Source organism: Canis aureus, chromosome 8, assembly GCF_053574225.1.
Source record: "Canis aureus isolate CA01 chromosome 8, VMU_Caureus_v.1.0, whole genome shotgun sequence".
Taxonomy (NCBI): Eukaryota; Metazoa; Chordata; class Mammalia; order Carnivora; family Canidae; genus Canis; species Canis aureus.
Window position 1 is genome coordinate 70,290,925 of NC_135618.1, and position 27,982 is coordinate 70,318,906.

General features: G+C 44.3%; 1 protein-coding gene across 2 annotated transcripts; it reads left to right on the forward strand.

The window, feature by feature from the left end:
• The first annotated feature begins 1,970 nt into the window (after positions 1-1,970).
• Positions 1,971-27,587, forward strand: PRKRIP1 (PRKR interacting protein 1). Of its 2 annotated transcripts, none has more exons than XM_077908135.1 (6): positions 1,971-2,155; positions 4,495-4,595; positions 8,270-8,333; positions 10,322-10,407; positions 11,994-12,061; positions 26,258-27,587. In XM_077908135.1, exons 1-6 carry the CDS (start codon positions 1,982-1,984, stop codon positions 26,356-26,358), a joined length of 594 nt encoding a protein of 197 aa, XP_077764261.1. In that variant the 5' UTR covers positions 1,971-1,981; the 3' UTR covers positions 26,359-27,587. The 2 variants fall into 2 exon arrangements, with proteins under 2 accessions (XP_077764261.1, XP_077764260.1); XM_077908134.1 differs by lacking the exon at positions 8,270-8,333 and adding an exon at positions 2,877-2,955 and having other exon boundaries at positions 1,973-2,155; positions 26,258-26,769.
• Positions 27,588-27,982: the final 395 nt, after the last annotated feature.

Consider the following 27,982-nt stretch of genomic DNA (forward strand, 5'->3'; position numbering starts at 1 on the left):
GTGTGTGTGTGTGACAAGGAGATGGCTGCTCTCTTGGCTCTTCACTCTCTGTGATCCACTGTCTCTCGTGTTCATTCATTCTTCAGTCCCCCGGTTATCTCGTTTACACATCATTATTTTTTTCAGGCAGTTGTCGACTCCCTTCCTTCCTCTTTCCCTAATTCCTCCGTTTTGCAAGCATTCTGGAAGCACCATTCTACTCTACAGGCCAGGATTAGATGCTGGGATTCCGGCTCAACCCTCCTCCCAGACTTGTGGGTAGGCAGATGGTGAGGACACGTTGTGCTAACTACCATATGTCAGCCATCGGGACCCAGAGCGGAGAGAGCATCAAGAAGAGAGCAACTCACTGCCTGGAGAAGGGAACAGGGTGGGGGAAACCCAAGAAGGGAAGGAAGGCAATCAGAGAAGGCTTCATGGAGGAGGTAGCATTTAAGCAAAGCTAAGAAGGGTGTGTGGGAGTGCTCCTGGAAGGGAAAGACACTCCAGGTAAAGTCTTGTGTGTGCGTGTGCCACATTTGGGGGAAAGTGAGGTACCTGGGTAGCTGGAGTGTATGATGTAAGGTCATGTGTCCATGACCACACCCAAGTCAAGGCTTCCAGAGGTTCCAGTGACAGCCCCAGGCCAGTCAAAGACTTCTCCAGATTCATCACCCTTGGACACTGGAAAACCACCTACTATGAGGGGGCCAGGAATGGCCTTAGGGCCCTAACACCACACCCTGTCACAGAGGTCCCCTGGCAGCCCAGGACATTCAGTGGGAGAGCTGTCCTGGACAGAGCAAGCTATGCAGGCAGTAGCAACACTAGTACCTGAGGTCCCCGGCCCCCAGGATCCCATGGGCATCCAGCAAAGGTTAACTGAGAACTTTGTTGTGAGCCAGGCCTTGCCCCAGATGTCGGAATACCACAATGAACAGAATGTCCACTCTTTAGCGGGTGACAAATGATAAGCGAGAAAACCAGCAAGTGTGAAAGACCACCAGAAACACACCTGTAGTTAAAAAAAAAAAAAAAAAAAATTGGTTCCGTTGCCTCTTTCGAGGAGGAAGACACTTTAACAAGGGGGTGTGAAAGAGGACTTATGATAGGATTTGGGCTTGGGTGAAGTGATTTGGGGGAGGGTTCAGGTTAAGTGGGTTTAATTCTGGATCAGATGCTGTCAGGAAGCGACACAATTCCATGACTGCTGCCTTCATAAATATTTAAAGTGAACTGAGGCTAATGCTTTAAAGAAGCAGCAGTTACTCCTAAGAGCCAGAACAAGGGAAACATTTGGTCTTTTTGTGGTTGCAACAATATTCCCGTTTGCATCTATGTTCAAACACGATTGCAAGAGGAGTCACTCCATCACTGTGACAGAATGGCCTTGGGTGATGTTGGTATTCTGGGAAATTGTTTATGTCCAAGAAGAGGACGGCGAGGCCTAGCTGCAAGTGCCAGGCCAGCTCCCAGACGGGGGCGGGGGGAGCTTTCCTCTCTCTCATGAGAAAGAGGACAACAACAATCCACCGTTGTAGATTTTCTGGGTGTCAGGTGCAGAATAATTCGAGGAGGACAAAAGAGACATGGCCCCAGTCCTCGGGGAGCTTGTAATGACAAGACTGCGCTATCTTAAATAGACTGTCAGAAACTGGAGAGAGAGTGGACCAGACCAAGGAACCCCCAGGACAAAGGCCCGGGGGCCGGGGAGGATGCTGAGAGCCATTTAGCAGGGCTGCCGGCGGAGCCACGCCGTGCGCGCGGGCAGGAGGTCGGCTGGGGTCGGACCCTCGGGCAAGCAAGGCCACCTCTCCCAAAGGAACTGCGGCCCTGATTTGCTCAGATACAGGAAATGAAATCCAGCAGCTTTGATCCCGGTAACCCACCCGGCCACGAGCTCATGCATATTCAGCAGCTTCCTTCCGGCTGGCGACTCCGCCTCAGCCCCGCCCTGCTGGCAGACTGCGCTTGCGCCGCCGGCGCGCCGCTCTGTCGTCATATGTGCGCGCCCCCCGCCGCCGCTCGTCCGGAGAGCGGGGAAGCCGTGATGGCAAGTTCGGCTGCCTCCTCCGTGCGACCGCCGAGACCCAAGAAAGAGCCACAGGCCCTCGTCATCCCCAAGAATGCGGCAGAAGAGCAGAAACTCAAGCTGGAGCGGCTCATGAAGAACCCGGTGAGGCGAGACGCTGGTTTGACGGTTCCTCCCGATACCCTTCATTTCCAGGCTTCTGGGGACCCGTGGGCCCACCTCCCGTGCCTCCAAACTTAGGAACTCAGTACCCGAACCCCTGGGCGAGCCCTTAGGAAGGAATAGATTGCCCCGAAGATAGCTTCCCTAGGCCTTATATCGGAGCCCAACCTGGACGAGAGCGCCGTGCAGCGGTTTCCCGTGCTCTAAGACGCTAATTTAACTTTGTGTGAACTGAAGCATGGACTAGAAAGATACAACTCATGGGTTGGCACAAGGGTTTATTTTCTTCTAAACGGCTCCGATTGTTAGAAGGGCATTGGCCAACATACCTGGAGCGAGTCACTCCCCCTGTCTGGATCTCCTCCTTTCGGTCATAAAAATAATTGGGTGAGGTCTCACACCTTTGGCTTGGAAGGGTTGGCTCCACCTGTCGTAGTTCAGGTTAGAGGTTTCCAGCCATAAATGATGGCTTACGTTTCTGAATTCTGCTTTGGAAAGTTCCAAGTGTAGCCCTGGCAACGCTGTGGGCCATCATAGACCCCAGAGTATATGCAATGAAGTAAATCTAAGGAAGGGAAGAAAATCAGTTCAAGGAGCAAAGCAGCCTTATTTCACCCATCCAGCTAAAATACTTTGGTTTTAAGAGATGTGAATTTGTCAGCAGGTTTGTGCTTAAAGATGCTCCTGTGTTTAAATGTTGCAGGACAAAGCAGTTCCAATTCCAGAAAAAATGAGTGAATGGGCACCTCGGCCTCCCCCAGAATTTGTTCGAGATGTAATGGGTAATGTCTTGTGTGTGTGTGTGTGTGAGAGAGAGAGAGAGAGAGAGAGAGAGTGAGTATAAATTTTGGAGTGTGGATATGAAAAGCCTGTGCTTAATATTTGTTAATTAGATCTCTAATAGGAAAAAAAGTTCACTGGTTCAGTAATTTAGTACTTACAATGAAGGGGTGTTGTTGCTTACAGTTTGGCACTAGAGAATTTTCTTCTGCATTGGTTTATTTTTTTTTAAGATTTTATTTATTTATTCATGAGAAACAACAGAGACATAGGCAGAGGGAGAGGCAGGCTCCCCATAGGGAGCCCGATGTAGGACTCGATCCCAGGATCACGATCTGAGCCAAAGGCAGACGCTCAACCACTGAGCCACCCAGGTGCCTTGCATTGTTTTAAATAATGCAGTTTTGTTTTTTGTTTTTTGTTTTTTTCTAACTGGAAATAGTTTTATTTTGGGGGTTGTAAATTAACATACTAATTATAAAGAAGGATGAATAACAGAGGTATGAAACATTTTTGATAGTCACAGAGAGAGAGAGAGAGAGGCAGAGACACAGGCAGAGGGAGAAGCAGGCTCCATGCACCGGGAGCCCGACGTGGGACTCGATCCCCGGTCTCCAGGATCGTGCCCTGGGCCAAAGGCAGGCGCCAAACCGCTGCGCCACCCAGGGATCCCTGTAACTTTTTTTTAAAGGTTTATTTGAGAGAGAGCATGGAGGGGGTGGAGATCCCAAGCAGACTCCGCACTGAGCAGGGAACCCCTCATGGGGCTCCATCTCACAACCCTGACATCATGACCTGATTCTAAATCAAGACTCAGCCGCTCTACTGACCGAGCCACCCAGGCATCCACCCCTCCACCCCCGGCAGTGCAACATTGTGATATAGCCTTCCAAACTCCTATAGTCGAAACCCTTCAGGTTTAAGAAAAAATGGTTTTATAAAAACATGGTTGTTTTACACATACTACTTAGTATTTTTTTTTTAACTTAATATACATGGACATCTTTTCAGCTCTGTAGAAATTTAGCATGTCAAATGTGAAATCGTCTGGCAGGGGAAGGAAAGATCTTAAGCTATCTTCTAGGTTTCTGGTCACTCAGTTTGTTCTTCCTCTTACTACTATGTTAGAGTGGAATTTTTAGTGACGTCGCATTTGACATTCATGCAGCACTTATTTAATGATAACTATACTATGCAAGTCACTGCGCCAGATCTGAGTACAGTGGGAATGGTCCTTTCCATTACTTCCAGTTTCTTTCTTTGGTCCCTTTCTTCTTCTTCTTCTTCTTTCTTCTTTCTTCTTTCTTCTTCAAGATTTTATTTATTTATTCATGAGAGATACAGAGAAAGAGACATAGGCAGAGGGAGAAGCAGGCTCCTCATAGGGAGCTCGACGTAGGACTCAATCCCAGAACCCCGGGATCATGACCTGAGCCAAAGGCACACGTTCAGTGTCTAAGCCACTCAGGCATCCCTCTTTGGTCCCTTTTGATTAAGAGTGGCCTTTGTTGGTAATGGGATTTCATTAATCCTGACTATAGGTTCAAGCGCTGGGGCTGGCAGTGGAGAATTCCATGTGTACAGGCATCTGCGTCGGAGAGAGTATCAGCGACAAGACTACATGGATGCCATGGCTGAGAAGGTCAGTGAGCAAGGAGGCTGGTTGAGCCCTTGAGTTTGGGCAGTGTGCACTTAGGACTTTAAGGAAAAAGCATTTAAAGACGAGGAGATACACCTGGTTCTTGGCCTTTGTGAAGCCTGCCTTCTAAAGTCAGCATGGGAAACATGTCAGGTAAATCCAGGTTACTCCTAAGTCAGACTCATCACATCAAGATACTCCTACTAGGAGTTGAATGGGAGGAGAGAGACTTCCATGTGTGTAGAAGGGACAGCAGAGTCCCCTCTCCCCTCTGGGTCATTTGCCATGAAATGGAATAGAAAGGATCTCCTACATCACTTGAGTTATTATTTCTAACTGTTACCTCTTTGGCTGAATTCTGATAATTCCATGTAGCTCTGTGTTTGGTGTGAATAGTAGTGTGGTTTCATGTGTCTGCTTCTTTGAATGCTCTAGCATAGAGGCTGGCATTTCTTCATGACGGGTGTGAAATAATAATTAACAATTGGGAATGGACTTAGAAATCGTATTATAAAAACTATTAAGCGTTTTAATTACCTGACCAGAAGAGCTCAAAACCTCTCTCATTCTTAAAAAATAATCTTCAGACATTTCATTTATTTTTCAAATAGAATTTTGGAGTTGTTTTATCCACACCAAAAATTCTTGTTGGATTTTTTTTATAGAATTGAGTTGAATCTGTAACTTAAATTGAATGAGAATGGATGCTATACTGTTTTGTAATCTCTAGAAATGTCTGGTGTTTTTTCTCTATCTCTCAATGATGATTTATGGAGATTTGGTATATATCTTACCACATTTGTACAAAAATTTTACTTTATTTTATTGCAGTGGTGCTAGGTGCTCCTTTATATTTTATTACTATTAGTAAAAATCAGAAAATAGTGATATTTTAGTATTCCTATATTTTCCTGCCTATTAATAAAAACCAGAGGCACTTAGGTGGCTCAGTCGGTTAAGGATCTGCCTTTGGCTCAGGTCATGATCCTAGAGTCCTGGGATTGAGCCCAACGTCGGGCTCCTTGCACAGTGGGGAGCCTGCTTCCCCCCTCCCTCTGCAGCTCCCCCTGCTTGTGCTCTTTCTCTGTCAAATAAAATCTTAAAAAGTGAGATGGGGGAGTGCCTGGGTGGCTCAGTCGGTTAAATGTCTGCCTTCAGCTCAGGTCATGATCTCAGGGTCCTGGGATGGAGCCCCATATCTGGCTACCTGATCAACAGGAGCCTGCTTGTGTGCATCTGTGTGTTTTAGAGAACTTCACATACTTCAAATGATATTTATTGTTTGCTTTATATAAAGGAGGAAACTATCCAATAACATTTGATTTTCCAGTAATTTGATTTTTTAAAAGACTGTAGAATGTCTCCCCCCCCCTTTTTTTTTTTTTAAGATTTTATTTATTCGTGAGAGACACAGGCAGAGGGAGAAGCAGGCTCCACGTAGGGAACCTGATGTGGGACTCTATCCTGGGTCTCCAAGATCATGCCCTGGGCCAAAGGCGGCACTAAACCGCCGAGCCACCCAGGGTTCCCGTTTATGTCTTCCTATATAAAGGAAAGAACATGTCTTAAAAAATTAAAACAATCATTCATGAAAATTGAATACTACTTAGCAATAAAAAGGAACAAACTACTGATACATGTGACGTGAATGATTCTTAAAACATGCTGAGTGAAAGAAGCCTTGCATAAAAGAGACCATGCCATATGATTCCATTTATATGAAATTCTACAAGAGACAAGATTAATTTATGTTATGTATATGTATCAGAATAGCTATCTCTGGGAGTTGGATAGGAAGAGGTATGAGGGAACTTTCTGGTGTGGTCAAATTGTACACTCAAGATTTGAGCATTTTGGTTTTGTTTTTTGTTTTTAAATTTTACTTATTTATTCATGAGAGACACACACACACAGAGGCAGAGACATAGGCAGAGGGAGAAGCAGGCTCCATGCAGGGAGCCTGACGTGGGACTCGATCCGGGGTTTCCAGGATCACACCCTGGGCTGAAGGCAGGTACTAAACTGCTGAGCCACCAGGGCTGCCCGAGTATTTTGTTGTATGTATTACCTTAAGTAGAAAAAAATAGAAGAGCTGTTAACAAATATTAAACCCTAGTTAATGCTATGCATGCTTAAATCTTTAGAGGTGAAATGTCTTGGTGTCTGCAACTTACTTTGAAATGTATTAAAAAAAAAAGCGGTAAGATGGATTGATGGCTAGAAGTAGACAGATGTGATAAAGCAAGAAGCAAAATGTCAATTGTAGGATCTTGGTGGTGGGTATAGGAACTGTATAACTCCTTCAACTTTTTTATGTTTGAAGTTTTCCAACATAAAACACAAGGGAATGTATTACAAGAGATAGGCATGATACAGAAGAAAATTTGAAAAAGTGAAAATTCACTGGAATGGCCAAAGTTAAGTTTGAAAAATGTCTTTATGATTTGGGAACAGAATGGAAACATTGCCATGGTGGTTTTCACGTGGCGTTTGCTTGTCCTGCAGCCTGTCTTGGCCCCCAGCTATTGGTAGTTCTTCTCCAGCTACTGCTATCTTCTGTTTATGACATTCTCAATTCCATTGGGAAGTTTCTGGTAGCTTGTCACACAGCTATACCTGGTCACCATAGTGGGTTTTCCACTGTCAAGAATAAAGAAAACTATATAAAAACTATCAGAAGCTCTTTAAAAATTTTTAAACTGCTATAGAGGGAAGGAAATAGAGCGTGCAGTTGGCTTAGCTACTGTCAGTCTGAAGTTTGTATATCTCAAGACCCAGAGAAAATACAGAAAAATGTTTCACAAACCCTGAGTCCACAGAGACACCCAGGTTTTTATTTCACATGGCAAAAGACAGCCTCTGAGGTTAGAAGAAACAAAAAGGGAAGCATGTCCTTACCTTTCATAGTGACTAACAGGATGTTACTACCAAAGGAGCGCGTGGTGCTGCTCAAGTCCTTGTGGCAGGTTCACAGCCAGCAAGGGCAGCTGCTCCAGCATCAGAGTGAGACATTTGTGGCTCAGCTTCTAAACAGACCATGTTTTTAGCTTTAAGTTGTTTACTTTAACTTTTTTTTCTATTAAGATTTTATTTATTTGATAGCACATACACACACGAGCTGGGGAAGGGAGAGGGAATAGGAGAGGGAGAGGAAGAAGCGGACTCTCTACTAAGCAGGGAGCTTGCTGTGGGGCCCAATCCCGGGACCCTGAGACCATGACCTGAACTGAGACCAACTGAGGCACCCAGGTGTCCCTCAAGTTGCTTCCTTTTGAGTTGTCCTCTGATCCGCTGATTTCCTGGAAAGGAGACCCTTCTTCTTCTTCCTTTTTAAGATGTTTTTCTTTTCTTTTTTTTTTTTAAAGTAATCTCTGCACCCAGCATGGGTCTGGAGCTTCACCCTGAGATCAAGAGTTGCACACACTTCCAACTGAGCTAGCCAGGTGCCTCAACCCTTCTTTTTTTAATTTCATGATTTTTGCTCTCAAAGAGAGAGTTTCCATGTCACTCTAAGCAGATCCACACGGCCCTGGCAGTGCAGACCAGCAGACGTGTTGAAGCCACCTCATCCTCTGCAGTCTCCTTATTTACCCTGCTGACCTTTATGGCTGTGACTAGAAGAAAGAGATGGCACTTTATAGCAGTTGCATCTGTGGCTTACAAGTGCTTTCTTGTAGGTCATCAGATGTTGTTATTCCTGAAGACTGGGAGAGAGGAATTAATCTTTTTCCTGTTTTACAGGTGAGAAAATGGAGGCTTAGAGACAGGGAGCTGCTAGGAAGGAATAGTACAAGGGTGGCTCAGTGTGGATGTGTGTGTATACATATGTCTCTGTACACCAGTGTGTGCCTGGTAGTGGTAATGGCAGTGGAACTAATGCTGCTGTAGAATCAGTCATCTGATAACTGTCGTCAGTTAGGACTTGAAAATCCCACAGTTCCAGTTCTCTGGCCAGGCCATCTGATGAGCTCAGATCACTGTAAGGAAAAAACACGCTTCTGGGTTTCTCCTCTACTCTCAGTTCTCCGCTATTCTTCTGACACTTCTGGTTGCCAAATGTGTGGGGATTTCCCTCACACCACACAATTCTGGGACACCAGCTGAGTGTCCTACAGTTTAGCTCAATTCTGATGCTGTCAACCTGGTGATAACGTCAGAGGCCACAGGTTCAGGCCTCAGTCCCACAAGACTGCCTTCCTGCTCCTAACCACCTCAAAGGTCAATCCCAGGCCCAGGTTGTCACCTGACTGGCTGGAGGTCTCCCAAGACTCCTTCCTCAGGTTCAATTAATTTGCTTACAGGAGGTCACAGAATTCAGGAGCAGCTAACCAGGTGGAAGAAGGGGGGCACAGAGCTTCCATCCCCTCCCAGCACGTCCACATGTTCCCTAAATTGGAAACCATCTGAACCCCATCTTTTTGGGGCTTCACTACCAGTTGATTAAATCATTGGCCATTGGTAATTTGTTCAACCTGCACCCTCTTTCCTCTCCTTAGAGCCCTGGAGGTGGGGCAGAAAGTTAGCCTGGTGACCAGCCCTCTTCCTTAGGTAGGGGCTTTTAGAAGTCACTCATTAACATAAACTCCTGTGGTTGAAAGGAGCTTATTGTAAAAAAGACACCATTTCACCTTTACCTCTGGAGTTATTTCAGGAACCGGGAACATAATGAAATATTGTAATAAAAGATGCCTCTGTGGCTCTTATATAGGAAATTTACAAGAGTTGTAGGGCGTCTATGCCAGAAAGAGTGGATGAAGATCAAATACAGTTGACTCTTGAACGGGGTGTTTAGGGGCACCAACCCCCCTACCATGCAGTAAAAAAAAAATCTGCATATAACTTTTGACTCCCTAAAATTTCTAATAGCCTACTGTGGACCAGAAGCCTTACTGATGATACAAACCGTCTATTAACATGTATTTTATATATGTATTGTATACCATATTGTTATGATAAAGTAAGCAAGAGAAAAGAGTGTTAAGAAAATCATAAGAAAGGGATGCCTGAGTGGCTCAGTGGGTTGAGTGTTTGCCTTTGGCTCAGGTTGTGTTCTCAGGGCCCTGGGATCAAGCCCCACATTAGACTTCCTGCTCGGTGGAGAGCCTGCTTCTCCTTCTCTCTCTGCTGCTCCTGCTTGTGCTCTCTTGGTGTCTATCAAAAAAAATAAAATCTTAAGAGAAAATACATTTATGGTACTGTCTTGTATTTATCAAAAAAGATCCACACAGGTTCAAACCTGTGTTCAGAGATTCCGAGATTTCTTAGTTTTTTTTTCTTTTTAAGATTTTATTTATTTATTTACGAGAGACAGAGAGGCAGAGAAATAGGCAGAGGGAGAAGTAGGCTACCTGCAGGGACCCCAATGTGGTACTTGATTCCGGGACTCTAGGATCATGCCGTGAGCCGAAGGCAGATGCTTAACTGCTGAGCCACCCAGGCGTCCCTCAGATTTCTTAGTTTAAATCACAATATCTCACTAGCCAAGACCCTGGCTGTATAACCAGTAGTTGTGCACCTTCTTACACTGTCATATTTTGTTGTGTGTGAGTGGTATCTTACTGAACTGAATGTTCGCCATCAGAGAGCCATGTATTGATTCCTGCCCCACCTATTGGACAATTAAAGCGGCTCTGGAGACCTAGATGTATCTATAGCACCCGTAGTGGTAGTGACTTCTGGAGCTCTCATACACAGCCCAGAGTATGTCTAAATGATATATTTTTTCACAGCAAAAATTGGATGCAGAGTTTCAGAAGAGACTGGAGAGGAATAAAATTGCTGCAGAGGAGCAGACGGCAAAGCGACGAAAAAAGCGGTAAGGGCTTTGTGGCTTCTCATAACCAATGAAACTTAAAGGCAGGAAATGTGAAAGCTGGTGAAGTCCTTGTGGTCAGAAGTTCACCATATGACCTTTTGAGGTCCAGTAGAGGAATGGCCTTTCTTCCAGTACCTGAGGAGAGATTAAGTCACTTATTGCTGATTTATTACCTCTCTCTCTTCACAGCTCAGGTTAGCACTTTGGTGATCATGTGGATTTCTAGGTCTCCTCCACTTCTGTATTTTTTTTTTTTTTTTAAGATTTTATTTATTCATGAGAGGCAGAGACACAGTTAGAGGGAGAAGCAGGCTCCATGCAGTGAGCCTGACATGGGACTTGATCCCCAGTCTCCAGGATCATGAAGGTGGCGCTAAACCGCTGGGCCACCAGGGCTGCCCTTCACTTCTGTATTTTAACATCAAGTTTAACAATATGCTGTGAGCAAACTTCCTTTAGTTTCTTCCCTAAATTAGGGTGTGTGACCTCCCTCAGTGACAGCATGTCAGTATGTAGACTGTATGTGTGCTCCCTTGACCTTTAGAGAACTGAGCAGGGTTCTAAAAACAGACCCTAATTCTTAGTCTGTCTCTGGCAATCTGTTAATTTATTGGGATAGTCCTCTTTCATTTGCTTTCTGATAGGCATAGTAAATTTAGTTAACGAGCACATCTATATGCTACAACTTGATTACATCTTTTTTCTAGCTCTTTTGCATTTTTTATTTTACCATGTTTTAGTTTCTGCAGGTAGAATTAAATAGGAAACAAAACTTGTAAAGCTGTAACATTTCGGGATCCCTGGGTGGTGCAGTGGTTTAGTGCCTGCCTTTGGCCCAGGGCGCGGTCCTGGAGACCTGGGATCGAATCCCACGTCGGGCTCCCGGTGCATGGAGCCTGCTTCTCCCTCTGCCTGTGTCTCTGCCTCTCTCTCTCTGTGTGTGTGTGTGTGACTATCATTAAAAAAAAAAAAAAAAAGAAAAAAGCTGTAACATTTCACATGGAAAGCCCTGCCCACCCCCCCCGCCCATCTTCACCAGCTTCAGAAATCTGACCCTTGCCAATGCTGGGATAAAGTTGTCATTTTAAAAAATAATAGGTAAATATGGGACGCCTGGGTGTCTCAGTGGTTGAGCGCCTGCCTTTGGCTCAGGGCGTGATCCTGGAGTCCCGGAATCAAGTCCCACATTGAGCTTCTTGCATGGAGCCTGCTTCTCCCTCTGGTCTCTGCCTCTCTCTGTGTCTCTCACAAATAAATAAATAAAATCTTTAAAAAAAAAAAATAATAGGTAAATAACTAAATAAAAATAGTCCTTAAATATCTTAGAATGGAAAACATCTCCAATATTCCTGAGATTGCCTTAATCACCTCAGGACTCCCAAGGATTTGGATTTCATTTTGATTTAAGAAGAAAACAGCTTGATAATATTGATGGTGTTGGAGAAGCAGAATCATGAGAAAATATTTCTTCTATTTCATTATTATAGTGTATGTGATTATAAGATCTTTAAACATTCTATAAATATTTATTTTTCTAAAGTAATACAATAAGGTAGGTAAGGAATTAATGCATTTTATATTTATAGCCAGAAGTTAAAAGAGAAGAAATTATTGGCAAAGAAGATGAAACTTGAACAGAAGAAACAAAAAGAAGGTGAGTAGTACCTACTTTTCTTTGTTGTGATCTTTCTTGGTGTTGATCACCATGACTGACCTGTCCAGAATGAGATTTAGTTTGGAGCTGGTTGGCTGGTTCCTAAAGAAATGACTTACTTCTATTAATTAGGACTTATTTAATTGCAAGTGTCAGAAAGGTAAACAAAAGGAAAGATTGGCTCACATAAAGTCAGGACAGGCCTCACTTCAGGGATGGCTAGTAAAGGAGGTTGGTGATGTTACTGGCATTCTTTGTCTCCCTCTGTTCCCTGGCTCCTTGTCCTCAGGCAGCTCCATGTCCTCCCTGTGGTTGTGGGGTACCTGTCCAGCAGGAAAGACAGAGGGCAGGGACGCCTGGGGGGCTTAGTCGGTTAGGCCTGCCTTCAGCTCAGGTCATGATCTCCAGATCCTGGGATCAAGCCCTGAGTTGAGCTCCCTGCTCAATGGAGAGCCTGCTGTTCCCTCTGCCCCTCCCCCTGGCTTGTGCTCTCTCTGTAGCTTGCTTTCTCTCAAATAAGTAAAATCTTAAAAAAAAAAAAAAAAAGAAAGACAAGACTGAGGGGATACCTAGCAAAAGTGTTTTTCTGTCTTTTGGGCTCTGATTGAGTCAAGTCAGTTAAGAATATCCTCTAAGAAAAGGAAAACTCAACTTGCAGTAGTTAAAGAAGGGTTCATTTCTCTCACAAAACAAGAAATCTGGTGGTAGGTGGCAGCCTGGTCTGGTTCTGCAGCTCAGGAAAGTCAGGCCCCAAATCCCAGCAGTTCTCCTGGCCTTTATTTTGTGGGCATGAGATGGCTGCTGCAGCTCCTAATATCACACCTATGTTTATACTTTTTTAAAAAATTTATTTATTTATGATAGTCACAGAGAGAGAGAGAGAGGCAGAGACACCGCAGAGGGAGAAGCAGGCTCCATGCACTGGGAGTCTGATGTGGGATTCGATCCCGGGTCTCCAGGATCGCGCCCTGGGCCAAAGGCAGGCGCCAAACCACTGCGCCACCCAGGGATCCCCACACCTATGTTTAAAGAAGAATTTTTTAACAGAAGAGCAAAAGAGCCGCCCCCTTCCCCCCAAAGTGCCCAACAGATGTCATTTTATATTTCATTGCTCAGTACTACGTCATTTTGCCATCCCTTGCTGCTATTAGGGTAGAATAGAAAACGGAATTGTTGTGGTTATCTTTTTTAACCTGTTAGGCTCCATCACTGGGAGCTGGGCACCTAGCCACCCTGGACTGAAATGAGATTTTATTAACAAGGAGGAATAGGAGGTGAGTCATGTACCACTATCTCATAGTGCTACCAGTCCTGTCCACCTCTGACCCCCACATGGCCAGAGGTGCCAGCCGCTCTCCTGAGAAGCCCCTGCGCTGAGAATCAGGGAAAGAGAGGTCTCCTATGGAAAGGACCAAGGACGCTAAAAGACCAAAAAAATGACGGCTGCACACCATGTTACTGAATTGGTGGCTCTTCCCTGATTGACTAGCAATGGTTCCTGGTTGTAGTTGTGACTTTTGGTCTTCCGATAAAGTCAGACTTTCACTGATGACACTAAATATCCATGGTGCTTTACAGAATCAGTTTCCTTCTGAGTTGTGAATATACTGTGACACACTTTATATGGTATAGGTTTAGACTGTTTCTTACATTTCTTAGAATAATTTATTTTACAATACTAAAATATGATTGCTAGAACCTCATCCCTCAAATAAACCACCTCATTACTTTCCCAGCCCTCTTCTCCCTCCCTCTACACAGGAGAACACGGAAGTACTTGATCCAGTCTTGCCTGTGGCATCATTTCCCCTCTGTCTGAAGAACTTTTAGTCATTTGGTTAGAAGAGATCTGCTGACTATGAATTTTCTTAGCTTTTCTTATGAGGCTGTCTTCATATGACCTTTGTTCCTGACAGACATTCTCACTAGAATAAAACTCTAGGTTGGCAGTTTTTTCTTTCAACACTTTAGAAATGCCATTCCACTTTCTCTGGCCTCCCTAGTTTCTGATGAAAATGTTATAATCATTTAAATTGTTTAAATCGTTTTTATCGTTTTTCTCTGGCTGCCTTTAATTTCCGTCTCTAGATGTCAGTAGTTAGATTATGATGTGTCTACACATGGATTTCCTTGGATTTATCTTGTTTGGAGTTCATGGAGGTACTCGAATCTGTAGGCATATATGTCTTTTGTCAAATTTGGACATTTTTTCCCCTCTATCTTTTTTATTCTTCCTGTTGAATAATTCCTACCAATTGGACTTCAAGCTCTTTCCTGTGCTATTGTATTCTGCTCTTGATCCTAACCCAGTGAATTTTTTGTCTCAATTACTGTTTTTTATTTTCCTTCAGAAAAGTTCTGAAATTTTTACTTGATTCTTTTTTTTTTTTTTTTTTAATATTTGAGAGAGAGAACATGCACAAGGGAGGGAGGGCAGAGGAAAAGGGACAAGCAGACTCCCCATGGAGCAGGGTGCCTGATGCAGGGCTCCATCCCATGGACGATTAACTGACTGAGCCCTCAGGTGCCCCTACCTGATCCTTTTTTATATATCTTCTGTTTGTTGCAGTTTTCTATCTTTCCATTCATTTCAAGAGTGTTCACTCTTCCTGGTAAAACTTCTAAATAGCTGCTTTACATACAGTATTAGGTAACTCCCAACATCTTGGTCATCTTAGCCTTGGCATTTATTGATCCTCGTCTTTCCCCACGTAAGTTGGGATTTTCCTGTTTCTTCATATGCCGAGTAATTTCCTGTTGTGTCCTGGGCAATTTTTTTTTTAAGGTGTGTTTGCTTGTTTGTTTGCTTTTTTTTTTTTTTTGCTTGTTTGTTTGTATGTTTAGAGAGCATGAGCATGGGGACGCCTGGGTGGCTCAGTGGTTAAGCATCTGCCTCCAGCTCAGGTCGTGATCCTGGGGTCCCAGGATCGAGTTCTTCGTCGGGCTGCCTGCGTGGAGCCTGCTTCTCCCTCTGCCTGTGTCTCTGCCTCTCTCTCTCTCTGTCTCTCATAAATAAATAAAATCTTAAAAAAAAAAAGAAAGAAAAGAAAAGAAAAAGCATGAGCACACAAGTGAGGGGAGGCACAGAGGGAGAGAGAATCCCCAGGCAGGCCCCCTGAGCAGGGGGCCTTACACACCTGATCCCAGGACCCTGAGATCATGACCAAGAGTCAGAAGCTTAACTGACTGAGCCACCCAGGCACCTCTCCCACCCCCGGGTATTTTGAATATATTATATCATGAAGCTTTGGTCTTGGTGGTGTTTTAATAGGCAGTCAGCCTGGCTGTGTTCCAGAACATAGTTTCTCACCAGCCTCCTGCAGGTTGTGGTTCTACTGTCAGTTTAGTTTTCAAAGTTTTGCCACGCTCTGCAGGTGTGTCCTGCATGTGCCACCCAGTGTCCAGGCAGGGTTTAGTTCTTTGATTTCAGTTCTCAAAGTGTTTTCGGTATGATGATTAGGGCCACATCCATGCTTGCGCTGTCAAGCTGAGCCTGGGAGTTCATAAATGACTTCTAGTCTCTTTCCTGATATGCTTTTTCTCTGTGAGCTCTCCTGTGCTTTCTGGTTTCTTGGTACTCCCCTTCTCAGACCTCTAGCCAGGAAACTGGGGCTTTAGTTACCACTCTGGCACGTTTCCTTCACCTGCACCTGCCCTCAGGGCCGTGTGGTGGGATAACAGAGAAGAAAAGCAGTAGGGCTTGCCTAACCAAGCTTAGGACCACAGCTCCTCTGATCAGAAAGGATTCCCCACTCTTTTGAAGTTTCTGTGTCTGCAAGCCCCCATTGCCACCGCAGGTGCTATTTCCACTGTGACTCTGGCAGGATTGCCTGGGAGCCAGGGTGTGAGAGAATGGATTAAAAAGAAGCGCAAGGATTTCCCTTACCCTAAGCATTAGGAGTCCCTTTTCTCCTCAAACCAGAACTGGAGGGTTTCTTGAGTTCATCTGTACCGGGCTGCACTTCTGCATATTTGATTATCCCAGCTCCAAAGTTGGGATACTGAGGGGGAAAAAGACCTCAGGAATTCAGAACTGTTCCACTGGCACTTTGTATTCTGGTCTTTTTCCCCAGTCTGCGTATGTGTTGTCCCCGTGAGCAGGATAGAGAGTGCTGGTCCTGAAGATGGTATGCGTGCCTTCTATCCAGTCTTCTCCCTTTCCTTCCTTGTTTTTCATTTTGTGAAAGAGAAAATAGATTCTCTTGCTGTGGTGATCTTGATCAGGGCCGCAAGGTGGCTTTGGTGCACCATTGAGTTCTTAGGAAATCGCGCCAGGGCCTTCTAAAAAATGGTGAAGGGGTGTTGGCTAGAAGTGCCGTTCTGTTGTTGGAGAGGAAATATCCCCCTTTGTTGTGCACACTGGTCCAGTAATTCAGTGAACATGCCCTGTAGTGTTGTCTGAATGACACCATGGGATGGATTTAAGCCAATGTGATTAATTTGAAATCTTGAATTCCCCAAAGCAGTGTTACTTTTCCTAACATAGCCCTGCCTATCAAAGAAACCTAGGGTGGCCTCAGGTGATTTGTTACTAGGTACAACGAGAGCAGTTGTTCATGCTCAACACTATGGGCATTTTGGGCTGAAGAATTCTTTGTTGTGAGGGGCTATGTCCTGATCACTGTGGGATTTTTAACTGCCCACTAGGTGCCAGTAGTGCCCACCATCCCCTAGGTCCCCTAGGTTAATGACAGTCAAAAATGTCTCCAGACTTTGCCAAACGTTCTTGGGGTGGAGGTGGGGGAAAATGGGGGACAAAATTGCCCAAATTAAGACTGATATCTCACCTGGTATCTGGTGTTCAGAAGGTACTCAATACATATTTTAGATTGAACTCTTTGTTTCAGTGCCAGAATTCTTATAAGTGCTGTGTTGGAAAGTTACCCATATCCTTTGTGCCTTTTGAGAATAAAGATAACATATAATTTTTAAAGTTTTTGGAAAAAAAATAAAAGTTTTTGGAATATGTATAAAAGAATAAAGTCAAAAATTTAATAATCGGGATCCCTGGGTGGCGCAGTGTTTTGGCGCCTGCCTTTGGCCCGGGGCGTGATCCTGGAGACCCGGGATCGAATCCCACGTCGGGCTCCCGGTGCATGGAGCCTGCTTCTCCCTCTGCCTGTGTCTCTGCCTCTCTCTCTCTCTCTCTGTGTGTGACTATCATAAATAAATAAAAACTAAAAAAAAAAACAGTCATTTTAACATTTAAGGACATTTCTTTCACTTCAGTTTTTAAATATATATTTTGTAAGCCTCTTTATGTAAATACTGTATTTATAGTTCTAATGTTATCACATAACATTACCTCATAAATATTTTCCCATGTCGTTACAATTCTATAGTACAAGGAAGGATATTTTCCTAGTCTGTTCTTTCATCTGTTTTTTTTTTTTTTTTTTTTAAGATTTTATTTATTCATTCATGAGAGATACAGAGAAAGAGAGAGAGGCAGAGACACAGGCAGAGGGAGAAGCAGGCTCCACATAGGGAGCCTGATGTGGGACTCCATCCGGGTCTCCAGGATCACACCCTGGGCTGAAGGCGGCACCAAACCGCTAAACCAACCAGGCTGCCCTCATCTGTTTTTTGTTTTTTTTTTTTAAAGTTAATATCCATTTGGGGGCACCTGGCTGACTCAGTTGGGAGAGCATGTGACTCTTGATCTCAGGATCCTGAGTTCAAGCCCCATGTTGGTGTAAAGATTATAGAAAACAAAGAAGTTAATATCAGTTTCAGTTAAACTCAGTGGCATTTACCTAGTATTCCTAAAATGTGTGAATAAAATCTCAGACTCCTAGATTTTAAAATATGTAAACAATAGTATAACAGTAATGGAAACAGCTCAAATATTATCCTAATAAATCTCCTTTCTTCCTGTCATTTGCTTTTAATCTCTCTCCACATGCACATGTCATTTGTATGTAGTTATAGTGTCTGAATAGTGTTCCTTGTTATTTTTATTTCACTTAATATTATAAACATTTCCAGTCCTTCATAATTTGTTCAGTGACTGATAATATCCAGCAGATGTTGTGCTGCAATACACCTAACCTTTTCCTTTTGCTTGACAGTGAATTGATTTGTTTTTGTCTTTAGAAGATGCTTTTTAGTGAATATTACAAACCTATCTCCCTTCCCCATGTATGATTTCTTTTCTTTTTTTTTTTTAAGATTTTATTTATCTATTCATGAGAGACACAGAGAAGAGAGACACAGGCAGAGGGAGAAGCAAGGCTCCATGCAGGGAGCCTGATGTGGGACTCGATCCTGGGACTCCAGGATCACGGCCCTGGGCCAAAGACAGATGCTCAACCACTGAGCCACCCAGGGATCCCTGGTTTATTTTCTTTCTTTCTTTCTTTTCTTTCTTTTCTTTCTTTTCTTTCTTTTCTTTCCTTCCTTCCTTCCTTCCTTCCTTCCCTCCTTCCCTTCCTTCCCTTCCTTCCCTTCCTTCCCTTCCTTCCCTTCCTTCAGATTCATTTATTTATTTATTTGTGATAGACAGAGAGAGAGAGAGGCAGAGACACAGGAGGAGGGAGAAGCAGGCTCCATGCCAGGAGCCCGATGTGGGACTCGATCCCGGGACTCCAGGATTGCAACCTGGGCCAAAGGCAGGCGCTAAACCGCTGAGCCACCCAGGGATCCCCTCTGGTTTATTTTCTTAAGACAAATTTCTAGCAGTGGGAATTACTAGATCACAGAGTATAAAAAGATTTCATGGCTCTTAATACATTTCTTTTCGGAGGAGTAGTACCATCTATTACTCCCCTCAACAATATGTAATGGTGTATGCCTCTACCATATCCTTGCCAGCACTGGCTCTTAGAAATTATTCCTCCACGTGGATAAGAAATGTGACTTCAAAGCAGTCAGGGTCTTGTTGAGGATTTAGTAAAAACGTTACAAAAATATAGATCCCAATCTGGCAGAACCAGAGTAGCAGCCTCACTCTCTTCCCAGCCCATTCCCGCTTCTCCTACCTGTGTATGACTTCCAAAGCTCTTTTTAAGAGATTATTTTTTTAAGAGATTAGACTGTTGTTTGTTCTTTTGCTTATTGCAAAATTCACCTGAGTAAATTTGAGGATCTAATTGGTTTCATTAAGCAATTCATGAATCAGATAGCGTCCCATCTAGCAAGTAGAGAGATGCCCACAAGAGGTGTACAAAAAAGAAAGGTTTTTATTGGAAGGAGAGTGGGGCAAGAGGTTATAAGCAAATGAAAAGAAATGATTGTTTCAGGCCAAGAAATCTTTTCTGGGGGAAAGGGAATGGCAGGGTTTTTATCATGCAGATGACCTCTTTAATGTTGATCAGGAAATTTCAGATCAGCTATTAAAAAAGTCTGGGATCCCTGGGTGGCGCAGCGGTTTGGCGCCTGCCTTTGGCCCAGGGCGCGATCCTGGAGACCCGGGATCGAATCCTACATTGGGCTCCCGGTGCATGGAGCCTGCTTCTCCCTCTGCCTGTGTCTCTGCCTCTCTCTCTCTCTCTGTGACTAAACTAAAAGTCCAGTGGAATAAACTGGAAATTCAAAGTATGGTGGCTTCTCATTAGCTGAGCTTTTGGGGGGCACATGGAAGCATTTCTTCCTCCACCTGGGATAGTAAAGTAGTGTCCACATGAAAGATCGAGTCCATCTCTTCTTGTTGAGTCTGCGCCTGAGGGTTAGTGGTAGGATTCCAAAACCCCTCACAACTCCATTTTGGTGAGGTTTCCTGTTATTAATTTTCACAAGTTAAAAGCAGTCAAAATCCAGCAGATTCAGGAAAAGCTCTTTACCTCCCCTTCAACTGCCTGGTGTACCAGGAAGAGAGCTATTAATAGGGATTCCTCTTTACCTAAGAAATTATCTGCACAATAGGGCAACCTTTGTTTTCCAAACATCTCCTATTACCTTCCTGCTAATGGTCTTCCGCCTCTTGTATCCTTGTACCCCTCTCCTATGCTCAGGATGTCACTTAAGCCTTCCTGTTGCCTGTTTTTTGGAATTTTGTGTCTGTCTGGATTCCTCCTACATACAAAATTAAATTTGATTTTCTCCTGTTACTATCTCATGTCAATTTGATTCTTAGTCCAGCTAGAAAGACCTTGAAAGGCAGAGGAAATTATTCATCCCCAACACAATTCAGCTTGTAATCCCAGTTCCATGAGTGCTGGGCAGTATCTTTTTTTAAAATAAAAAACTTTAGAATGGTTTAAGATTTACAGGAAAAGTTCAGAGACAGTATAGCCCAAAGGATTTCCATATACCAAATTTCTTTGTTAACATCTGAAGTTAACTGTTTTTTCACGGTTAATAAACCAATATTGATAGATGTATTAGCTAAGGTCTCTACTCTATTCGGATTTCCTTAGTTTTTACCAGGATATCACATTTCTTTTTTTTCTTTTTTTTTTAAGATTTTATTTATTTATTCATGAGAGGCGCAGAGAGAGAGAGAGCGAGCATGCATGCGGCAGAGACACAGGCAGAGGGAGAAGCAGGCTCCATGCAGGGAGCCCAATTGGGGACTCGATTCCAGGACCCCAGAACCATGCCCTGGGCCGAAGGCAGGCACCAAACCGCTGAGCCATCCAGGGATCCCCCAGGATATCACATTTCATTTAATCACCACATATCCTTAGGCTTCTATGACAGTTTCTCAGACTTGCTTATTTTCAATGCCTTTGAGAGTTTGGAGGGTTGGATATCCTGTAGAATGCCCCTTAACTGGGATTTGTCTGATAGTTTTCTTTTCTTTTTATTTTTTTCAAGATTTTATTCATTCATTCATGAGAGACACAGGCAGAGGGAGAAGCAGGCTCCATGCAAGGAGCGTGATATGGGACTCAATCCTGGGAATCCAGGATCAGGCCCTGAGCCACCCACGTGTCCCAGATAGTTTTCTCCTGATTTGATTGGAGTTAACTTTATTTTGGGGAGGAAGGCCACACAAATAAAGGTCTTTTTTTTTTTTTTTTAAGATTTTATTTATCTGACACACACAGAGTGAGCCAGAGAGCACAAGCAGAGGGAGAGGGAGAACCAGACTCCCACTGAGCAGGGAGCCCTCATGGGGCTCAATCCCAGGGCCCTGGGATCATAACCTGAGCTGAAGGCAGACGCTTAACCAAAGAGTCTCCCAGGCACTCCTAAAGTTCCATTCTTAATCACATTATATCAAGGGTATATACTGTCAAGATGACTTACACTGTTGAACGTGTTGACCTTGATCACCTGGCTGACGTAGTGCCTGTCAGGATTGTCTACTGTAAACTGATTCCATGTTTCCCCCTTCCCACACTGCACTTTTGGGAAAGAAGTTACTATATGCAGCCCACACTTAAAAGAGTGAGGCGTTATGCACCCTGCACCATTCATTTATTTAGTTGTTCATTTCCAGTGCATGTGGATAGTGGCTCCAGAATTGTTAACCCGTTCCCTGTATGAAATAATTTTGTTAGCTAGAGTATAGTGTTTTGTACAGTTCCTTTGCCTTTGGTCTTACAGACTCTACCATTTCCAAAATTACTTAGGACAGCACTTTTCCCCCACCCCTTTTACAAAAGTTGTTTCATCCATTTTGTATAGAGTTGGATTCATGTGTCACCTTTTGCATTCATTCTGGGATCCTAAATAACTTAAAATTTGTATATGTTGAGATTTAGTCTTTGTGCTATAAAGTTCTTTGAGTTTTGACAGATGGTATCCACTGTTATAGTATCATAATAGTTTCACTGCCTTAAAGAATCCCATACTTCACCTCCAGCCTCCTCCCACCTGCAATCCCTGGTAACCACCAGTCTGTTCACCATTTTCCAGAAGGCCAAATAGTTGGAGTCCTATAGTATGTGGCCTTTCCAGACTGGCTTCTTTTATTTAGAAAAAATGCATTTAAGATACATCCGTGCTTTTGCTTATAGCTCATTCCTTTTTATTGTGGAATGGTATTCCATCATATGGATATGCCACAGTTTGTTTATCCTTTCACCTGTTGAATGACATTTTTTTTTGCATTCTATTTCTGGTGATTATGAAGAAGGCTGCTGCAAACATCTATGTGGTGACTTTTGTGTGGATGTGTTTTCAGATCAGCTGAGTGTATACCTAGGAGGGTGATTGCTGGGTCCTATGATAAGAGTGTGTTTAGCTGTGTAAGAAACTGACAAACTGGGGATCCCTGGGTGGCTCAGCAGTTTAGCGCCTGCCTTTGGCCGGGAGTGTGATCCTGGAGTCCCGAGATCAAGACCCACGTTGGGCTCCCGGCATGGAGCCTGCTTCTCCCTCCTCTTGTGTCTCTGCCTCTCTCTCTCTCTGGGTCTATCATGAATAAATAAATAAATCTTTTTTAAAAAATTTAAAAAAAAAAAGAAAAGAAACTGACAAACTAGCTTCCAGAGTAGCTGGACCATCTTGCGTGCCCACCAGCAATAAATGAGAGCTGCTGCTGCTCCACATCCTCACCAGCAAGTGGCAGCGCCAGTTTGTTTAATTTCAGCCATTCTAGTCTGTGTTGTGGTATCTCACTGTTGTTTTAATTTGGGACATCTTTTTGATTCTTTGTCCTTGATATTAAACATAGTAGTGATAAACACTTTATTTTTTGTTTATTATGTTGAATGAATAAGCAAGTGAAATAATTTTGTCGAATTACCAAAGGACTTGGGTGTGTACCAGATTCCTAGGCTTCTCTTTGAGAGTGATGCTTCTAGGTCCTGACAACATGTTTCCCACATGTAGGAATCAGTTGCATTGCTATTAAGTAACCCATTTCCAGAGGCTTTTCTATCACAAGGGAGGATTTGAGCCTTCCTCTTGTATTCAGCATCTCGGGCATCCAGTAGACCCATTGCACAAACATCCAAGTTAGTCAGTGTTTCCCTGTTTGTTGAAGATCGAAACCTGTGCACCTGTCTGCTGTGTTCAGACCTCTGCATGGGTGGTTGGTGGTTCTTAAAGAACCTTGAGGCAGAGAGGGTGACTAAGTTATGGAACAAAGCAAATAATCAGTTTCCTCCTTGGAGCCTAAGTTCTAAGCAGGGCTCCCAGCCATGGAATAGGCTATAAGTGGCAAAGACCCTGTTCCCCTTGGCCCTCAGGGTGGAGACTGGACCAGTCGCACCACATGCTATAGAAATAGCATCCTTTTCTGTGAGTGCAGCACTCAGGTAGCTGGAGAGTACTGCCCTAGTAGTGTCCAGAGGTCAGAGCCAGGTTTTTGATGCATCTCTAGTTTTTTACTCCATCTTTCAATGGCATGCATGGTTTTTCTTTTTTCTTTCCCTTTTTTTTTTTGTGTGTGTGTGTCTGTGTGTTGTGGTAAAATACACATAACGTTTATCATCTTAACCATTTTTAAGTGACAGTTCAGTGGTGTTAAGTACATTCACACTGTTGTGCAGCCGTCGCCACTGTCTATCCCCAGAACTCTTCATCTTGTTTAATGGAAACTAATGACACTGACTCCCCCCTTCTCCCTACTCCCAGCCCCTAGCAACCACCAGTTTACTCTCTATCTCTGTTCATTGGAATCGTAGGTATCTCCCTGTGGCTGGCTTATTTCACTTGAGTGTAATGTCCTCGGGGTTCATTCATGTAGTGGCAGGTGTCAGAATATCCTTTTTAATGCTGAATAATAATTGCATTGTGTGCATAGACGACGCTTTGCTTATCCACTCAGCATGCTCACCTCACCCCCATCTCCACCTCATTTTCCTTCTGTCTCAATTTCCTTGTACACTCCTGCAGGCACACCAGGCAGAGGGCTAGAGAGTCAGTCCAGGTCAGAGCCCTGATTCTTAGTAACTATGAGACCTTGAGTAACAAGTTATATGACCTCTATAGACTCCATTCCTCATCTATAAAGTGGATCTGTAGTAGTGGTACTTGTCTCACAGACTTCTCTTAAGTAATCTCCCCACCCAGTGTAGGCATAAAACTCACAACCATGTGATCAAGAATCGCATGCTCCTGACTGAGCCAGTCAGGTGACCCTGTCTCATACACTTCTGTTAGAATGAAATGAGATGGTATATGGAAAGACCATCTTATGTGCCAGCATGTGCCTGGCACATAAGAGATTTTTAACAAATATTAGTTATTAAAACATGCTCAGGGCACCGGGGTGGCTCGATCAGTTGAGCATCTCTTGGTTCCAGCTCAGGTCATGATCTTAGGGTCATGAGATCGAGCTCCCTGTTTGGCTCTCCACTCAGTGTGATGTTGGCTTGAGATGCTCTTTCTCTTACTGCCCCACCCCCCACCCCCACAAAGTAAATAAATAAATCTGTTATTTTTTTAAGATTTATTGGGACACCTAGGTGGCTCAGTGGTTGAACGGCTGCCTTTGGCTCAGGGCGTGACCCCAGGGTCCTGGGATCGAATTCTGCATCAGGCTCCCTGCAGGGAACCTGCTTCTTCTTTTGCCTATGTCTCTGCCTCTCCTTGTGTCTTTCATGAATAAATAAACAAAATCTTTAAAAAAAAAAATGCTCACCGTTTGTACTTTGGAAACTTCTCTTTTTTTTTTTTTTTTTGAAACTTCTCATTCCTTTTGGCATGAGGTTGAGATCCTCAAGTTATTATTATTATTTTTAAAGATTTTATTTATTTATTCACGAGAGACACACACAGAGGCAGAGACACAAGCAGAAGGAGAAGCAGGCTACATGCAGGGAGCCCGATGTGGGACACGATCCTGGGACTCCAGAATCACGCCCTGGGCTGAAGGGAGGTGCTCAACCGCTGAGCCACCCAGGCATCCCGAGATCCTCAAGTAATTAAACTAAATCTCAGAGATGGTTTCCAGCCATTGCCATGAGTGCTCTTTAGTGTTCATTCTAAGTGTGAGGGTGAACTGTAGACTTCTCTGCCCTGGGTGCCCCGGGTCTCCCCTCTTGAAGCTGTCTGTCTGACCCTATGACAACAGCAGTAGCAAAGCTCTGGGTCCCTGTGGGCTCTGGAGGTGCTGGGGGGAGTTCCTGCACATCCTCGGGGAGCAGGCCTGTTGGTGGGCCTAGGGAGCCTACTGTGCCTGCAAGGTGCTGGAGGACAGGGCTGCATTTGTGGGCTCTGGATCTCCTGTTTTAGCTCTCGCCCACTGCCCTGCTCCCAAGAAGAGGGGAGGAGGAGGAAAAGTAGCTGGGAACAGGTTGTTTTTCTGCTTTGCTTTTGGCCAGCTCAGCTGCACCGTGGGTACCGGCAGTGATGCTGGGGAAACACTGGAATTCGGAGCTGCACGTGGAGTGTCAACAGAGGAGGCTTCTGGGTCTGTGGGAAGAGCCGGGAAGCTGGCATATTTGTTGTGGGCAGAGCCCTCTGCTACACAGTTTTTGAATCCTTTTGCACACTGTAGTGAGAGCTTGAGACTTGGGCAGGAGTGTTGTCAGCCTAACATTAAATTGTAAAGGGTTGGCTGGGGACATCACCCTGGCATGGTGACACACATGGGGGCCTGGTAGGGTAAAGGGGATGGCATCTTAAAAGCAGGGAGGCCCAATCAATGGGGTGTTGGGCTATCTTGATGGATCCTGCTAGACCTTCTTCACAAGGATGAGATCCACCTGCCAATAGTGGTAGATTGGTTCTATCCTTTATATTTGAGAAGTGGCACGAGGGACTGATGGCCATGAGCACTTCCTCTGGTTCCTCACTGTCCTGTGCAGGAGAAACTGCAGCTGACCCTTGAACAATATAGGTGTGAACTGTGTGGGTCTGCATATATGTGAATTTTTCTTTTTTACTGCACTGTAAAATGTATTTTCCTGATTTTCTTAATATTTTTTTCCATCTAGCTTTTTTTAAAACACAGAATGCAATAAATATCATATACAAAATGTGTTAATGAACTGCTTATGTTATTGGTAAGCCTTCTGGTCAACTGTAGGCTTATTAGTAGTTACCTTTGGGGGAGTCAGGAGTTATACATGAAGGGGCGCCGGGGTGACTCAGTTAAGCATCCAACTTGATCTCAGCTCAGGTCTTGATCTCGGGATCATGAGTTCAAGCCCTGTGTTGGGCTCCATGCTGGGCAAAGAAAAAGAAGAGATATACGTGGATTTTTAACTGCATGGGGGGTTGGCATCCTTAACCTCTGCACTGTTCAAGGGCAAACTATAGTTGATAATCTTTCCTCAGTGCCTCTCCATTTTTAAAGTGCCCCTTGGTTCTCTGGATGAATTTGGATATTTCTAATCAGATGTCATGTGATTACAGGATCCAGTCAGTCCCAGGAGCAGCCATCCAGTAGCTCTGAGGAAGCATCTGGAACGGAGGAGGAGGAGGAGCAGCAACCCAGCTTCATCACAGGGCGATGACAGTGTTTGCTGTAGTGGCTGTCTGGAGCCTGGCCCATTCTGGAACCAGAGCCTCAGAAAACCCTCCACACAACCCGAAGGCAAAGGAGGCTCTGTTTCAACTCCGGTCCCCTCCCAACGCCTTGCTGAAGAGAAGCAAGTGGGAACCCATCCTGACTGTTCGCAGCCCGCCTGTTAGCAGGTCTCCATGCCTGTGGGACAGAGGAGACTGTCTCCTGAACCCTTGGGGCACCACCGAGCAGAATTCATTCATGCTTCCACCGATGGGGATCACGCATAACCTTCTGCTCCTGGTGCCTGTTCTCATATTTGGACAGTGATATGATAAGTTTGGACTAGTTTCTATGAAAGAAATGTTTATTAAAAAAAAAAAAAAAAGATGTTTATTTAGTAAAGAACAGAAACACTTTAGGTTTTGTTCAGACCTGTGTAATGTTGTTCCAAAGCTATAGGGAAGGGCTGGGAAGTAATGTGACAGGGTGGGCCTGCTTCCAAGCTTGCTGAAGGAAATGGCCCTGGCTCTGGGGCCAGCCCACAGTGCACAGTGCAGGACCTCTACTTCCTTCAGCTGAGAGGCAGACTGTACCCCGTGATACATGCTGTTGCCCATCAGCCCCCCAGGCAACAAGTGTAAATTGGGAGGCATGTGCAAAGGCAGATGTGGGGCTCAGCCCGGGGGCCAAGCCATAGGAAGGGCAACTTGGTGTATGAAGGGAGCTTTTGAGAAAAACAGACTAGAAAATAAGCAGGTAGAGAATCCATGCTGGACTGGACCAGAGCAGAGTATGGGGAGTCCTGGCCCAACTGGAAGGGAGGGAGTGAATTGGCTAAAAGCTGCATTTTCTTCCTGTGTTAAAAGGGGAGCTGAACAAAGTGTGAGGTGACCAGGGGCAGCCTCTCAGGCCAGCAGGAGGGACAGAGATGGTTTGAATTAGAGCCTGTGCTCACTTTTGGGGTTATTTATCTCTAGTTCCAAGTTTCTAAGTATATTTTATGCCTTTTATGGAGTTTGATAGAATTAAGGAAATAGGTTTTGAGCTAAGGGAAACTAAGAAGCATTTTACTTGTTTTTAATTTTTGCAGTATGGATTTTCCTGGCCCCACCCTGAGCCAGGCGACATCTGTGATCACTTCTGTACTTTAAGCAATTCAAGCCACAGGAATCTTTCTTTCCCAGGAAGCTGAAATGGAAAATCAGCCCTAGTAAATTAGCATACCCTGTGGCTCTACATTTTGGAACCTGTGTTTCTCTTGTCAGGGACTGGCTGGTTAGTTTTGTGTTTATTTTTTGTTCCACTATCTTTATACTGTTGGTTTCCTTATCTTCCCACAAGATGTGTGTCACAACTCTTGCTTTGAATCTGTAGCCTGCATCTCGTGGATGTTCTCTTGCCCTGGAGGCTGTCGACAGTGCTAGAACTTGGAGCCTGAAGACCTAGGTATTCCAGTTCCTTTTTTTTTTTTTTTTTAAGATTTTATTAGAGAACATGAATGGCAGAGGGAGAGAGACAAGCAGACTCCCTGCTGAGCATGGATCCCAGTGTGGGGCTTGAGATCATGACCTGAGCAGAAGTCAGACACTTAACCAACTGAGCCACCCAGATGTGACACCCCTCCCCCCCGC

What these genes read in the sequence shown, in the direction of transcription:
- PRKRIP1 (XM_077908134.1), top strand. Translation starts at nt 1,982, where the DNA reads ATGTGCGCGCCCCCCGCCGCCGCTCGTCCGGAGAGCGGGGAAGCCGTG. An exon ending in AGCGGCTCATGAAGAACCCG is followed by an intron (nt 2,156 to 2,876) that starts GTGAGGCGAGAC and finishes TAAATGTTGCAG; the next exon opens with GACAAAGCAGTTCCAATTCC. An exon ending in GCAAAGCGACGAAAAAAGCG is followed by an intron (nt 10,408 to 11,993) that starts GTAAGGGCTTTG and finishes TTATATTTATAG; the next exon opens with CCAGAAGTTAAAAGAGAAGA.